Here is a 14,962-nt window from a genome sequence, read left to right as displayed (position 1 = left end):
ACAAAAAAGATGCATAAAAAGTCATGGTAAACTCTGAAGAGAAGCACCCAGCTATCTCTAAGTATGCATTCCTGGAGAGAAACTGGGGGAAGATCACACAGCGGCATCATCTCCAATTGTGACAGTACCTGTTGTGTCAAATATACCTTGTGATTTTGACAGTAAAATGGAAGTTCTAAAACTGACAATTTAACACAGTCCCTGAGACTTCATAGTTTAAAATGCACAGTGTTCTTGACAACCTCTAATGCTTTAGGATATACCTTATCAAGGTCAGTTCTGCAGTCTAGAAGTTCATGGATTCTGCAACGGCTAACACTGAACGTTACTTGCTTCAGCATAACAATTACTGGGCACTTTTCCATGGAATGTCTCTGAATTTCTGTTCAAAAAGTCAGCTAGTAGCAGACCATGTGATACAGATAATAAGAGAATTAACAGAAGCTCTTCTCTATTGCTAGCAAAGCAAATAAAGTAAACCCCTCCTTTTTCCCTTCCCTCTCTGAAACAAAAAAGCCCACACGTTTATGAATTGTGAAAGGAGCAAATGCTGAAACTCAGTACTGACAAAAGCAAAACATATAGGATTAATTCCAAAATGGCTGTTATCAGATGTAATTCTAAGTTTCTTCTTAACAGTAGAAAAGATACTTAATTTGGTCCTATGGCTGCAAACCAGTCATGCTTGGCTGTTAAATCAGAAAGAAACAGAAAGCACTGGACTGAATCCTGTCTTCAAAGATTAGTGAAAAAAAGAAAACTTACATCCATGCATTCCCGGAGATCTCTTACATAAGCCTTTTCTGTCTGAATTAGCTCAGCCATAATGAACCTTAGGTGACAACAGAAAGAATAATCAAATCTCAGTCTGTTAGATCATTATGAATGCATAATAACCAGAATACATCTTTGTCCTCATCAGTCTTTGCTTTTTCCACTGCTGCAAGAAAAATTTGAGAACTGAAACGTGAAGAGATGCAACAGGTGAAAGAAACAGAAGAGGTAATATCCCTCCATTACTAACCAGCTCAAAAAGCATGTTAAAAAATATCTAACACAGTTTTGCAAGTTTAAGATTCTGACATGCTAGATCTATGAGAACAAGCATATGAATAAAAAGCAATAGGAGCTACTGAGTAACATCACTCTCTCTTTACCATTTATCCAATTTTTAAGCTGCCAGACAATTGTTTCATTATTAGGATTGACTTATGCATTCTCATTGATTAAAAATAAATAAATGTATTACTCTTTCCTGCGGGCTGACTTCCGTTTTTCTTCATTAAGCTCATGAGCAGCATCACGTAGTTTCACCTCTGACCCAGGGACACTGGCTGGGATTATATCCAGCTGCAAGCTTTTGCTCTTTATTAAAGAGAGGAAGAATTGATTAAGAAAGGAGACAGAAGAAAACAATAGCTAAATCAAATGCAAGCAAAGCTTGCATCACACTCAAATTTCTCTTACCGATTTATTGGAATCGGAGGAAATACCCAGAGCTTTCTCTAAAGAGGTCCTGTACTTCTCCATGCGCAGGGAAAAGTCTCTGTACCTCTTATCCACTGCTGTGACACATTTTTTAATCTCTGTTGCATGAGCATGCCCTTTTTCACAAAAGCCATCAGCCAGCTGTATCAACAACTTCACCCTCTCTTTGGTTTGCTAGGAAAACAGGAAAATATTGAACAGTTACTAGCTCTACCTGTCACAAAGGGGGTCATTCTGCTTAACCTGCTATGAAGGGCAGTTGCAGAAGCCACCACATGAGCTAGCTTCCTCCTCTCTCTTCCCAGAACTCCTTTAAACAGATACTTTTTCTTAATAAAAACAGCACAAGATGAATACAGGTTTCCTTCCTTGGGTTTTATTATTGCATGACTAGAAGCAATTATTTCGTTTTCTTTCAAATATGTGCTCCATATCTAACCCAGAGATTAAATTCTGCTAGGCAAGCTTTTCAAAGCATGGGTGTTCTCCTCGCATCGATACAAAGGAGTCTGGATGCCAAAAGGGATATTTTATTCCTTACCACTGAAGCCCTGGTATTGGACCTGGTTCACAGTCTCAAGAATCTACCTCCTTTAGACATCACTGAAATGCTGAGATGGAGGTAAGTCTTGTTGTATGCTTTACATTTCAATGGATTAAGACTATATTCTTTAGATCTTTTTTAAATTATGTTTTGTTGTCACATCGTTCTTTGAGAGAAACTAAGTTACCAAATCTGTAACTAAGCGCTTTTCCCAATTAGCAAAGCTGCCTAAGACTAGGCACTTTCTTTCATGTAAATCATAAATCATCCACAGTAGATGAATTTATATCTCTACCTCTCTGATACCCTGTCAGAGTAAAGTGCACTGTCAGGGCCCTTGGTAACAGGGAGTTATGCAGAACAATCAATAAAAACTTGACTTTTCTATATCAGTTGGAAAATCAACAGTATTTGTCCTTTTTTTTTTCTCTCATTCTTTTTTCTTTCTTAATGGTTCCTCATCAGAGAATTTCTTTTCACTACGGAATTAGCGAGGGCTAATACGTCCTCCCGATGGGTAGTGAAACGCCAAGGGAGTGGCACTAACAACATCCTTTCAAAAGGGGTACCCACGTCATCTACTGACTGACAGAGGAAACAAGGGGGGCAGGGGTGGCTCTGCATGCTGGAAGGGATCCAGCAGAGCAAAGGCTGGAGCAAAACTCAGAAGGAAGAAAATCCTGGTTTGAAAAGGAAAAGTGATCTTTGTTCTTTCTGGATTCTCTTCTGTCCCTTCCCACATGTCCCATGACCAACTCCATCTCCAAGTTTCTTCTCTTTCGAGATGGTCCTTCAGACAAATTAACACTTGCTTACTTTCTTGGGCTCTATTATTTCTCTATGAAGACTGTAGAGCCAAGAGGTGGAAACAGGTGACAAAGCAAAATACAGAGACAGACAAGTTTACATAAGCTCATGTACTTCAGTCACGCACTAGTTGTCTGTCCTTCACATGTGTAAACCGGTAAGCTGCACAAGTGTCATCTGCATCTCTGTATGGGCCTCCAGAGATGCAGAATAACACAACGCTGCCATGGCTCAAAAAGTTACTGTAGAATCACACAATACTTTAATAAAATAGTAACGTAATGAGTAAAGTTTTTTTTTTTGTTGTTGGGAGGGAGCAGGGGGGTGAAAGGAATTTTTGTGTTTTGGTTTTGGTTCGGTTGTTGTTGTTTGGGTGAGTTTTGTTTGTTTTTAATCTTAAAAAATTTTATTTACTTATTTTACCTTTGCTGTGATCTGAAATTCTTCATGTTCTTTTAACAGCTCTTGAGTGTGCTGGATGCTGGAGCCAGTGGAAGTATGTGTGGATAAATAAAACTCTCCATTGTCATGAATCCATTCCAGAGCCTAAATAAAGCAATAATGAAGGAAAAGTTAGAGAGAAGGCAACATACTTTTGCCAATAGAAACCATCTGTAATCAGTATTTCACAAACACAGATTGGCCACAGGTAAATTTTACTCTATGTAACTCATAGCAATCGTATAATACCTCTACAACAGGGGTGTCAAGCTCATTTTCACCAGGGCCCACATCAGCCTCACAGTTGCCTTCAAAGGGCCAAATGAAATTTTAGGACTGTAAAAATGTAGTAGTTATATTTATACAGCTTGACACCCCTGCCCCACAATATCAAACAGTTTGTAACACTACTACAGGACTATAGTAGTCCACTACTAAAAGTTCTATGTCTACAGTTTTGTTAGCATACTCCCCAGCTGAGCAAAAATCACTTCTTTGGTGCGACACAGGACAGCTGTACTCAGAAATATGCATTTTCCAACTTGTAAAAATGTACATAAGACTGCCAAATGCGTAGGCTAAACTTTCCAAGCACATAAGATTTAAGTATAATTTCACTCTTTAGTTGACAAGTATTCCAGTCTCACAAAGTAAGGTCTATAGTTACATGTACTCTTAGAATTTAAACCTGCAGCAGAGGAGGAATGGTGAGATGTATCCGTTAAACCAAATAATGCACGTGTAAGTAGTAAAAGACGAGAACCAAGAACTGCAAACTAAAATTGATTCCTTTCCACACCCTGGCACCTTACTGTCTCACTACTGAGAACAATGCTGACCCATGTTATTATCTATGTTTTAACCACATTAATATTTGCTGCCTTTTGAAGCATTACTCAGTGGCTGCAAGGAATCCTACTCTCTGGGTACTGGAAGGAAAAAAAATTCTCAAACTGCTGTATAAGAGTAAAAATCAAAATTTAACTGAAGACTGACATTACCAAGTCGTTTTGCAGCTCTGAATACAGGCTACTACTACAGCAGTATGTAGAGGCACTTACAAACTTAGACAGTTCTTGATTCTGACAAAGCCAGTACCAGATGTTCACCAAGTTTAATACACCTTGCTTAGCACCGTCTTGTTACTAAATGCATGTGTATCTTCTGTGTCTTCAGTACATACATGTAGCACTAGACAAAAAATTTCATACTTCAGGAGAAAAAGTAGTAGATTGCTAATGGGTCCTCATTCTTTCTTATATCTCTCGTACTTTCAGTTTACGCTTTCATCTATCCACATTACCAAGAACAGAAAAAGTTTTATCTTGGTGGACAGTAGTATATATTTTTCAAGAACATAACCTTATACTGAATCAGAAAAGGCATCATCTGTAGTATAATTCCACCAATGATTTAAGCTCATCCAGGCTGTTACTGAATAACTTTGATTCTCTTCCTTCCACTTAGGATGCTTTTGCCTCTTGGTACAAATACTAAAGTAAGCAGAAAAATTCAACACTGAACATGAACAGTAGGATGCCATTTACCTAGTCACATACTAGTGCAAATGCAAGCCTGATCAGATGTGTCTGTACTTTTCAAGTGTCGCTGATGGAAACAAACCAACAACTCTTGGGCTACTCTTGAGAAAAGGGACACTTCAACCAACCACCCCATAAAATACCCTTTGTCATTCTAATGTCAATCTTTGCAAGTCAGGACTGATAAGGACAAGCAGCATGGCTATTGCTGATGTTACAAACAACATTTATTTTGATACTTTTTAACCTCCATGAGTTTTTTGGTGATTTTATTACATAATGCTGGAATGAACGATAAACAATAAAACTTCCCCTCCCCAAATTTTGCCCTTTCATAATTTGCTGGCAGCTCTCTAGAACCACAATATGACAGAAAGTTCATCTTAACATTAAGTCCTACAGTTTAGATCAGCTCTCATTTCATGTGAGGATCAGGATTGTATGCTGGAGACACATATCACCGTACAAGAACTGGAGAAATCAATTTAGTGATCAGGTGGGCCTTTAACTCTGGAATGACAGAGTATCATTGTCCTCACAAACTACTTTGGTACCTGCCCCCATTGCAGGGTATCAAGTTCTGAAAGCACAAAAAATGTATTCTTCCAACTTCCAAACAAAAATCTAAATGAAAACAGCAACATTTCAATTTTTTTGCTAATCAGTGTGCAGTCCATATATGGTTTGGTTTGCTTTGCTATGACTGAACTCATGATTGCTGAAAAATGGGATTTACAATGAAAACGCTGACAGAACATTATCTCCAGTGTTTGACTGTTAGTCAGTAATCTCTATACAAAAGCAAGTAGGTCATGTGCTTGGCAGAGGTTGGAGTTAAGGTTATTCAAAAGTTGGGTGGGGGGCAGGGAAGAGGTGGTGGTGTTGTTTTGAAGAGGTATTAATCTTTAACTTCACTCCAAGATTTATCTTGCATTACTTTATTTGGGAAAGCATGAAAGACAGACTTTAGAAATCTTTCAAGAGATCAAAACAGACCACTAGGATTTAAGCCTCTGTCTACATTGGCTGTCAGAAAGAAATAAAAAATTAGTTTTTTGAGTTCTTTACAGTAGATCTAACTATATGTCACACTATGGGCAATTGTGTCCTTTTCTGAAGAACAGGAAGAGACAGCTTCCTTTCTTTGTCCTATATACAGTTTAAAAAAAAAAAAAAAAAAAAAAAAGTAAAAACCACTGCAGATCATTCCAGTCACTAATTCTGCCTTGGAACCCCCTTATTTTTGGAACCCCCTTATTTTTATGGCTTGTGTTTTGATTACTGAAGGGGAATTTTTGTGTGTGTGGTAGTTACTTAGTAGTTCTTTCCAGACTGATAAATTCAACAAAATACAAGTAGATCTACCATGCAAGAAAATCACAAAACCAAGCACATGCAGATTTGCAAAACCAAAGTCATTCAGTTATTATTGTTTCATGAATTATCCAACTTGTCAGTTTTCTAGAAACGCCAATCAACTTAATTAGATGTTTTTTTTCCCCCAACATCTGAGAAAAATGTTGCTGCCTGTTACTTCTCTGGTCAAATTAGGTGTGTGTATAAAAGTTAACAAGCAGAACAATTTGTCATACACAAGCTCGCAGAAATGAGATACGCCAGTACCAGAACGAGCTGACAGAAGCAAAACACTACCTTTAAGGTACAGCAGTAAAGTCATATTGTCTCAACAGATTTAGCTGGTTTGTATTAAAGAAAAAGCAAATAACCTGACTTTCTATTTTAATCACTGATCTTTCAGCCAATTGAAATATTTAAATCAATAGCAAATTTGCTATTGTGGGACAAGTCGGTGTATGTCCAATCTCGATCACATTAAAGAGAATTTTTATTTAAAATCCTCACCTGTTTTGCACTTCTTTCAAACACCACATACTGTTGGCATTGATCAAGACGTCTTTTACGCATGGTCCAATAATGCAGCACACGGTTCTCCCTCTGGAAGAGTTCATTCAAGATATCTGAAGAAATGAAAATAGTTTTATGACAAACCATTTTGGAATATCATATTAAAAGCAGCAGAATAAAGAACTTTATATTGTAGAATTTACAATACACTTTCTCTTTCTGTTACTCTGTTTTGCTCTTTTCCCTTATATTAACGAAACACAGTGTTCCTCTTTCATCATAATTTACAGAAATGTTTGTTAAAGAAACTAGAGAGATGCAATTAAAAACTAGAGATGCATCTTTTTTCTCTCAAATATTTTTCATACAGGGACTGCCACTACTTAGAATAGAAAATGTAGTCTGATAATGATAGTTCTTGACAGGGTTTCTCAGAAAGAACAAGCATGCACAAGTAATCACTACATCACAGTATCACAGTATCACAGTATGTTCTGGATTGGAAGGGACCTCAAAAGATCATCTAGTCCAATCCCCCTGCTGGAGCAGGAACGCCTAAGTGAGGTTGCACAGGAACATGTCCAGGTGGGTCTTGAATGTCTCCAGAGAAGGAGACTCCACAACCCCCCTGGGCAGCCTGTTCCAGTGCTCTGTCACCCTTACTGAGAAGAAGTTTTTTCTCAAATTTAAGTGGAACCTCTTGTGTTCCAGCTTGATCCCATTGCCCCTTGTCCTATCATTGTTTGCCAATGAGAAGAGCCTAGCTCCATCCTCATGGCACTCACCTTTAATATATTTATAAACATTAATAAGGTCACATGCTTGACATCTCATATTAATCACAATTAAAAAAAATTTCTGAATATTCTGGTCTCTTATAAAATATTTTAATAATTTAATACACATGAGCAAATACATAACCCTAGGTCACTATAGGAAAAAACGTGACATAAACAGACATTAAATGTATAGAAACACAAGTAATTAAAAAATACACAATTATTAAGTTTGTAATTCCCCTTAAAAAAAAATAAATCAAAACCAACAGTAGTATAATTGAGTAAGCTGACTTGTTCAAATATAAGTGTTCATTGAGCCTTCAGAAAATTTCCAGGTAATCAAATAATTAACTCCACAACTTGCTATTCCATTCCTGAGTATCAGAAACTGTCTGCCATTGAGAAGTTGCATCCAAATTCAACTGTTAACCTGCAATTCCACATGTCTGGCTTATAAATTCTTCCTGGATGGCAAAGACAATATGCTCACAATATGCAAAAGATTTTATCTGAACTCTGCTTCTTTAACATTGTTTTTCTTCAAACAAAGAAATACTAGCAGTTTCTTGTGAAGTGAGCTTCAGCCACTGCTTCCTCCAGAACAGCAGTACTACCAGGGTTTGTAGCTGCCGCAAACCCAGATGGCAACCTGAAATACACAGGAATGGGACATACAACGTCTCTGCCAGGTCACTTTGTCAGAGTGCACAAAACCCAATGGGAGGCCTACCAGATGCTGAAGAAACCACAAAAAGGCCTCATTCTTCACAATAATGCTTTACTTGCTTTTCACCTTATACCCACAGCGGGCTATTTTCCATAATTATGAGCAGAGGTTATCAGGCCTTAAGGCTTCTTAAGGCCTCTGCATTCCCCTGCTGCACTGCGCAGGTCCACCATGCCTTACACCCCAAAAGCTAACAACTAACAACTCCAAGAAACAGTTTGACAGAGAAGCTCAAATAAAGGGAGCCTGAGAGGAAAAGCATCTCTATCTCTGTCAGTGATCTGGGACCAATTACAAGCACTTGTCATAGCCTCCCTGAGGATTATGAAACCTGTCTACATCTCTGCCAACATCCTCCTCCTTGGAAGCACCATATTCCCACTTGCCACAGAGCATTGAGATCACCGAGAACTTGCACTTGGTTGGAATCTGGTCACTGTGGCCAAGGTTTTCTTCCCACCTCAGCTGACCTGTCCCTTAGCCAAGCCATGAGCTGATCTCCTATGAGCCTCGCCTGCTTTCTCAGTTTTATTTCTGCCTCACATCACCTCCAAAACGCTTGTTCAAAATATATACTATATTTTAGGGGGCAGGGGTACACAATTATTATATAATGCATACACCCAACCAGACACACCCTATAAAAAGACATCTTGATAATGATGTGAGTGAAGTAGTTCTGACAAAGAGCAAGTAAGGTGAATTTAGCTAACTGGAACAGCATTTGTTCTTCCAGGACATGATACAGATGGCAAGACAGTGAGAGATACTTGGCTGGGCACTGTTTGTGCTACTACCATTAATTTCTTGGACTGACAAGGAAAAGAAAAATTATTCTATAAAATATGCAAAGGAAGCTACAAAACATCAATGTTTAATACTAGATTTGGATGAGCAGATCTATCTCAAGCCTTCTGAACTACAGTCCCCACTGTTTTTATTTTCTTTGATTCCAACATTTTTTTAGGATTGTTTCCTAAACTTCCAGTTTATTCCCCAGACTCAGAGAGCTTTCCGCCCTCTCTTTGCATCCTGCAGTCTCTACCTATCTTAAAATATAAGCACCGCTAGACAAGTTCCTGCACTACGTTCAGTTGCAGCTTGTACCATACACGGCAGAGTCATACATGAAATTGGCAGCGGAAGCAAAGACTAAGATGCTTCATTTCTGAGCTTATAGCAACTGTCACCCACTGAATCCACCTGACATAGCACAGTTTCAGGCTGGAACTCCTTCCTAAAATTAATCTTTGGAATGGTGTCTGATACAGTATTTTGATACTCTTAACTGTAGGTTAATGGAAATTATTTACACTGGTGTAAAGGGACAGAAGGACACCTCTCAAAATTCAGTACCATTGTGATTGCTGTTTCCCATGAAGCATGTGCTTAGCTAAACTTTATGATACCTAGAAAACCAATGTCTTAATGTAGGTATAATCTGTAGCTGGGAATAAGGACAAAATATGATACTGAATGAGGTGTCCGAAAAACATTCAGCACTTCTGCAGAAACTCAAGGGTTACTCAAGTTTTTAAAGTGTTCATTTATATACTACATACTGATCACAGTTGCTCTTTCAAGAATACCCCTGCATATGCACACATAATGGTCCAGCAGATCACATGTAGCCTCTATTTCACCAAAATGAAATAAACACTCTTTTCTTTCCTCTATTTAAAAGAGAGATGAAAAGAGTTTGGGTTTTTTTCCTTACATGCATATTTGAACAGGAAGATCAGAGTGAACTTTTAATGTCATTTGGCCAGCTACCACCACACTATTAAGACCTAAAAGGAAAGAGTCCTGACTAATCTTTAATTCTCAGAAGGATATATTACATGGCTCATGGGGGAAAAAGTGCTAGAGCGTATAGCTTGTTTTTTTCCTGCTTGGGGATTTTTGTTGCTTTTTAAGCACGTATCGTTCACCCAAGATTTTACATGTACACAGAACATCCATAACACTATGGTTCTGACAAAAAATTTTTCTTAAACACATTAGCAGAAACTTTTCTACTCTTTCCTCAGAATGACTGTTTCTACACAGATTGCAAAACTGAATTTTTAAGAAGTTTGTCTAAAAGCCCTAATATTTTTGTGTGGTAGCTACAACTTCCTACTTGCTTCTGCTTTGTTTTCTTTGTCTACTACTAAGAGGAGAACTAAGTAACAAATGACAGTTACACTTATTCAGCTACTGATACTGCTAGCATTTGTGTTGAGATTTTTGTCTTGTACAGTTCTATAAATCGTGATGCCTAGGGGATAGAAGTAAAAACAATCATTTGCCTTAGCTCTACATGCTCAAAGTTTCAACTGACACAATCCAATTATTTTCTTAGAGTGAAAAGTATGGCCAATACCACATTATCTTTCCAATACAAAAAACTCAACACAGGTAGAGTTTCAATTTGAGTCCTGTCTGATTACGTGCGTTAGTTTAACACAAGCTTTCTTTTCCCCTTGTATTATAGTAAAGCAAAGCAGTGAGCATGTCCTTTTCTAACAGAGTCATCACGTAATTTAGAGTGGAAGTGACCACTGAAGGCCATGTGTTCCAATCTTCCAAGTTTTTCAGGGCCTTGTTCAACTGAGTTTTAAAAATTCTGAAGGGCGGAGATTCTACTGCCTCTCTGGACTACCTGCTCTACTCAGTGCTTTTTCACTCTCACTGTAACACTTCCTCCTTATATCCATGCAGAATTTTCCTTGCTGCAACTTTTTCCTCTGGTCCTATTGCTGTGTTCCTATGAGTTTGGCTCCATCCTCTGCATAATGCCCCTCTGGGTAGCTGCAAATAGCAATTAATTAGACAATTAGACTTCTCTGGTTTTGAGTCTGTAGCTTGGCCTGAGTGTTCTGCTTCAAAACACATTGAGAATAATATGACTGGCAAATAAATAAGTAAAATGCAATATTTATTTCTGGATCTCTCTGATTTCTGTCCTGGCTACCCCCCCGCCATCCATTATAAATACCTTATTAATTTCTGTACTTTTGTCCATGAAAGCCCTGCGGATTCCTCCCTCTGCTCTACTCCCCACAGTACAGGTTACACCTTAAAGCTGCGCTACATTGAACTAATACCAGCAAAAGCCAAGCCCCATGTAATAGTTCTTTCCTGCCTCACCTCAGCTACTACCTATCTACACATCTTAGACAAGATGTCAGTTATCCTGTACTTCATGAAGTTCCTAAATACTAATGCAACCATAGAAATGGCCCAACGGCATTATATTGTGTCATGCTGGCACACCCAAAGAACTTGAAGAAGGCACCACACTAACACACTGTGTAAGCTCACAGTGATCAGCTGCCATTTGGCTTCAGACCAGACATTATCATGTGGAAGTTTACTATCTCACTTTCTCAACAAAAGCAGCACATTTGAGTCCCAAATTGCAAGAAGATTAAGTGTAAGCAGGAGATAAATAAATTCAAAGCAACTTCATTTGGGTATAAGAGAATTTGATGACTGGCAGCTTTTTCAAAGTGTGCAAGCAATTTTAATTATTTCCTGTTAAGCCTGACAGAACCCTTTCCACTTGGGCTGGCTTCACTCCCTCATCATCACACACACCACAGCACATGATGATCACATTCTTTGGAGAAAAAAAGAACAAGAAACCCCTTACTTTTGACTTGTTGTTCAGGTGCTTTGATGTGTGTCACCATCCCTGGCATGTTTACGCTATTCCTGTGCAGGTATTTCAGGAAGACATCTGCATTTCTCCGAGCCAGTGTGCAAGCCTAGAAAAGTCAATGGTATTACTTTATTTGAAGATGTACAAATATATACCCAGAAAGAGACAAAAGACCTCCCTCACCCCTTTTTGTGCATTTCCCACCTTCTCCAACTTTTGAAAATGTTGCTTGTTAAATCCTTCTACAAGTAAAAACAAAAAAACCAAACAAAAATCCCACAACTCGTACAAAGACAAACCAAAATGCTAATTCTTTTTATGTGAACACCCTGAAAAGCAATTACCTGCTCTAGAGCTTTCAGCATGACTCAGAGCTCACAGAGAAGTTTGTTTTGTGTATGTGCCATGTGCCACTTGAAGTCATTTAATGCATGAACAGAGTGCACATGCTTATGTACTCACCTGCTTATTCCAAAACATCCACCAGTACTTTAAACAAAAAGTAAACACTCCACAGAAGTGAAAGGAGAAGTGCTAAAATATTAAGACGTTCCCTTAAAATATTAAGGCATGGCCTTGAGAGCTTTCAGTTCTCACCATTGTATTGCCAACACTCAGCTCAGCTGCCTTTTCATCTTACTGTACACCAAGTACTACATATGGGCTGGCTGCCTTATTTTTAACAAGCAAAACATGAAATGCCACTTCAAAAGGTTAGATAACAGTAGCATGGTTCAATCCAGTAACAAAGACACTGAGTCGTTTCTCATATAGGTAAACAGAGATTGGTAACTCACGTGACAGCTGCAGAACAATCTATTTGACAGTATACTTAGAGCTATGCTAATATGTTTTTCAATGTTCTCATCTGTGCACTGAGAACAAAAAGGCTTATAATAATTATTATTATTATACTCTTAGTAGTGTTTCAAGGTGATGCTGGAAAAAGCCTTTGGTTACAGAGTTAGCTACACTGCCTTGCAAGCATCTGTTACATATTAATTCAGTATGATAAACAACTTTCTTCAGTAGGGCATTAGTTGGAACAAAAACCTTTCATTTATCTGTGGACACAAACCCAACTACTCCCAGGTGCTGGTCTAGCAATTCGCTCCTCCCATACTCTGCTGTAGTCCAAGTATAACTACTATGTAACTGTCACTTCTCTTCCAAAGCAGCAGCCTTTAAGTATTCTTTAGACCGACAGTTGCTCAAAGCAGTGATTCCCAATTCCTCTTCAGTCACAGTGGAAGACCTGACATCTATTGAAGTTCAACAGGAAATACATTTATAAAACTGGCTACAACTTCATGCACTTGACAGTACTCTCCTCATCACTGGCAGAAGCAGTTAACGTGCCACTTCCCACTTCTTTGCAGTTTGGGACATACCTGTAAAATCTGAATGGGCACTGTTGCTTTTCACATACATTTCAGCACTATTAGGAGTGAGTATTTGACTGCAAGCTTGCCAAGACACAGAAGACCACAATAAAAGAGCAAACCTTACTTTTAGGAATGCCTCTTTCTGTTCCAGGTGTTTGCTTATCATGGGAGTAACATGATCGGTTTCAGAGTTGGGACCCAGTTTGTCTGCTCCTCCACACCAGTCTTCTTCTCGCTTATATTCTTGCTCGAGGCTTTCCAGCACACTGCACACCTATCAGGAAAAAAAGAGTCCAATTTAAATAAAATTCAGTAAAATTCAAAAATTCAAAACTCAAGCCAAAAACCAGAGAAACCAATCTATCCCTTACATATACCTTAGCTTGTGACATGTTTTGACTTGGACTTAAAAGAAGGCAACAAACTGGCTACAGGTTTGCAACCATTGGCTTACTTACATGGAATTGCTCTAGAAGCCTATCCCTAAAGTAGCTTTTTTTTTCTTCTGCCTCTGTGACTGCGTAGTTCAGGATGGGCTTAATCTATGACTGCAGAGGAAGCAACCTTGCTAACCTTCCCCCTAACTGTTCCATGGACAAATCAGATGAAGCTGATTTTTCTCTGACTACCACACAAAAACCAGAATTATACATCTGAAGTATTTCCATTAAAACCTCTGTGTAACTTGCTTAAGTAAAACTTTTTGGAACAAGCAAAAATCCAACTAAGCAGTTGTACATTGTTATTTTTAATTGAAAAAAAGTCATTTAAAACATTTTTGAGATGAAACACAATCTGAGGAATATTAAAGGGGAGCGTGATAGAAGTGGCAGATGATTTCAGGCCTCACCAACAACCACTGCACTTTGGTAATGTACCTTCTTTGAAGTTTGCTAACTGAATCAAGTGTAGCCAGACCAGTTAGACTGTAGTCTCTTAGTAGTTAGTACAATTTGTCTACTATTCATCTATCATAAAATGGTTTAGGTTGGAAGGGACCTTTAAAGATCATCTATAGTCCAAGTCCCCTTCCATGCATGGCCAGGACCATCCTTCACTAGATCAAAGCCTTGTTCAAACTGCCTTAGAGTACTTCCAGGGATGAGGCATCCGTAATTTCTCTGGGCTACATGTTCTAGTGTCTCACCACCCTCATAGTAAAAAATTTCTTCCTTACATTTGATCTAAATCTGGTAAGATGATTTACTTCTTGTATTTTTTGTATAACTGCAGTTGTTATCAAATTAGTAGATATAATCAAACATAGCCAACCACTTTTTAGGTAATACTGTTTTATGCCACACTGGAGAATTAACCAAGGCAAACACAGATCACGTAGTATTTCTGTACCTGTTCAGAAGTTTTATAAAAGGCAACAGAGGCATTCACAAGCTTGAGACGATCCTCCATCTTCAGCATCAGTTGCTGCCAATGGGAAGCAACCTTCTCTGCACACTCCCGGATCATATCCATGTCATAGTGATTAGCCTGCAGCATTGCCTCTGCCTTCTGCTGAACTTGCAGGGCACTTTGATGCGTTTTCTGGCAATGGATGAAAATTCAGGAGTTCAGTGGAGCACTTCAGTTCCTTTTGTTTAAGACTTCAAAGGCTCACATTTCCACTCTGTTAATGACACTTCTATACACATGCACAAACACCCATCAACTAAAAATAACTGACTAATATTAGTCACTGCATGACTTCACTATGCAAATACAAAGGAAATAAATCCTGTAG

The 14,962-nt window shown here is 38.4% G+C and overlaps 1 protein-coding gene across 1 annotated transcript in view; it reads right to left on the bottom strand.

Moving 5' to 3' along the window:
* Nucleotides 1–14,962, bottom strand: part of TRIO (trio Rho guanine nucleotide exchange factor) — a 255,207-nt gene that overhangs the window by 93,229 nt on the left and 147,016 nt on the right. Inside the window, exons 17-24 of the mRNA XM_080338767.1 lie at nucleotides 14,575–14,766; nucleotides 13,349–13,498; nucleotides 11,831–11,945; nucleotides 6,685–6,800; nucleotides 3,263–3,385; nucleotides 1,468–1,662; nucleotides 1,250–1,365; nucleotides 766–832 (exon numbers count right to left, since the gene is read on the bottom strand). Coding sequence (XP_080194893.1) covers nucleotides 766–832; nucleotides 1,250–1,365; nucleotides 1,468–1,662; nucleotides 3,263–3,385; nucleotides 6,685–6,800; nucleotides 11,831–11,945; nucleotides 13,349–13,498; nucleotides 14,575–14,766 — 1,074 coding nt within the window. The remainder of the gene's footprint in view (nucleotides 1–765; nucleotides 833–1,249; nucleotides 1,366–1,467; nucleotides 1,663–3,262; nucleotides 3,386–6,684; nucleotides 6,801–11,830; nucleotides 11,946–13,348; nucleotides 13,499–14,574; nucleotides 14,767–14,962) is intronic.

Source organism: Nesoenas mayeri (genome assembly GCF_963082525.1).
Source record: "Nesoenas mayeri genome assembly, chromosome: 2".
In the NCBI taxonomy this organism is placed as follows: Eukaryota; Metazoa; Chordata; class Aves; order Columbiformes; family Columbidae; genus Nesoenas; species Nesoenas mayeri.
The sequence above is the reverse complement of the archived record's forward strand: the minus strand, read 5'-3'. Positions and strand labels throughout refer to the sequence as shown.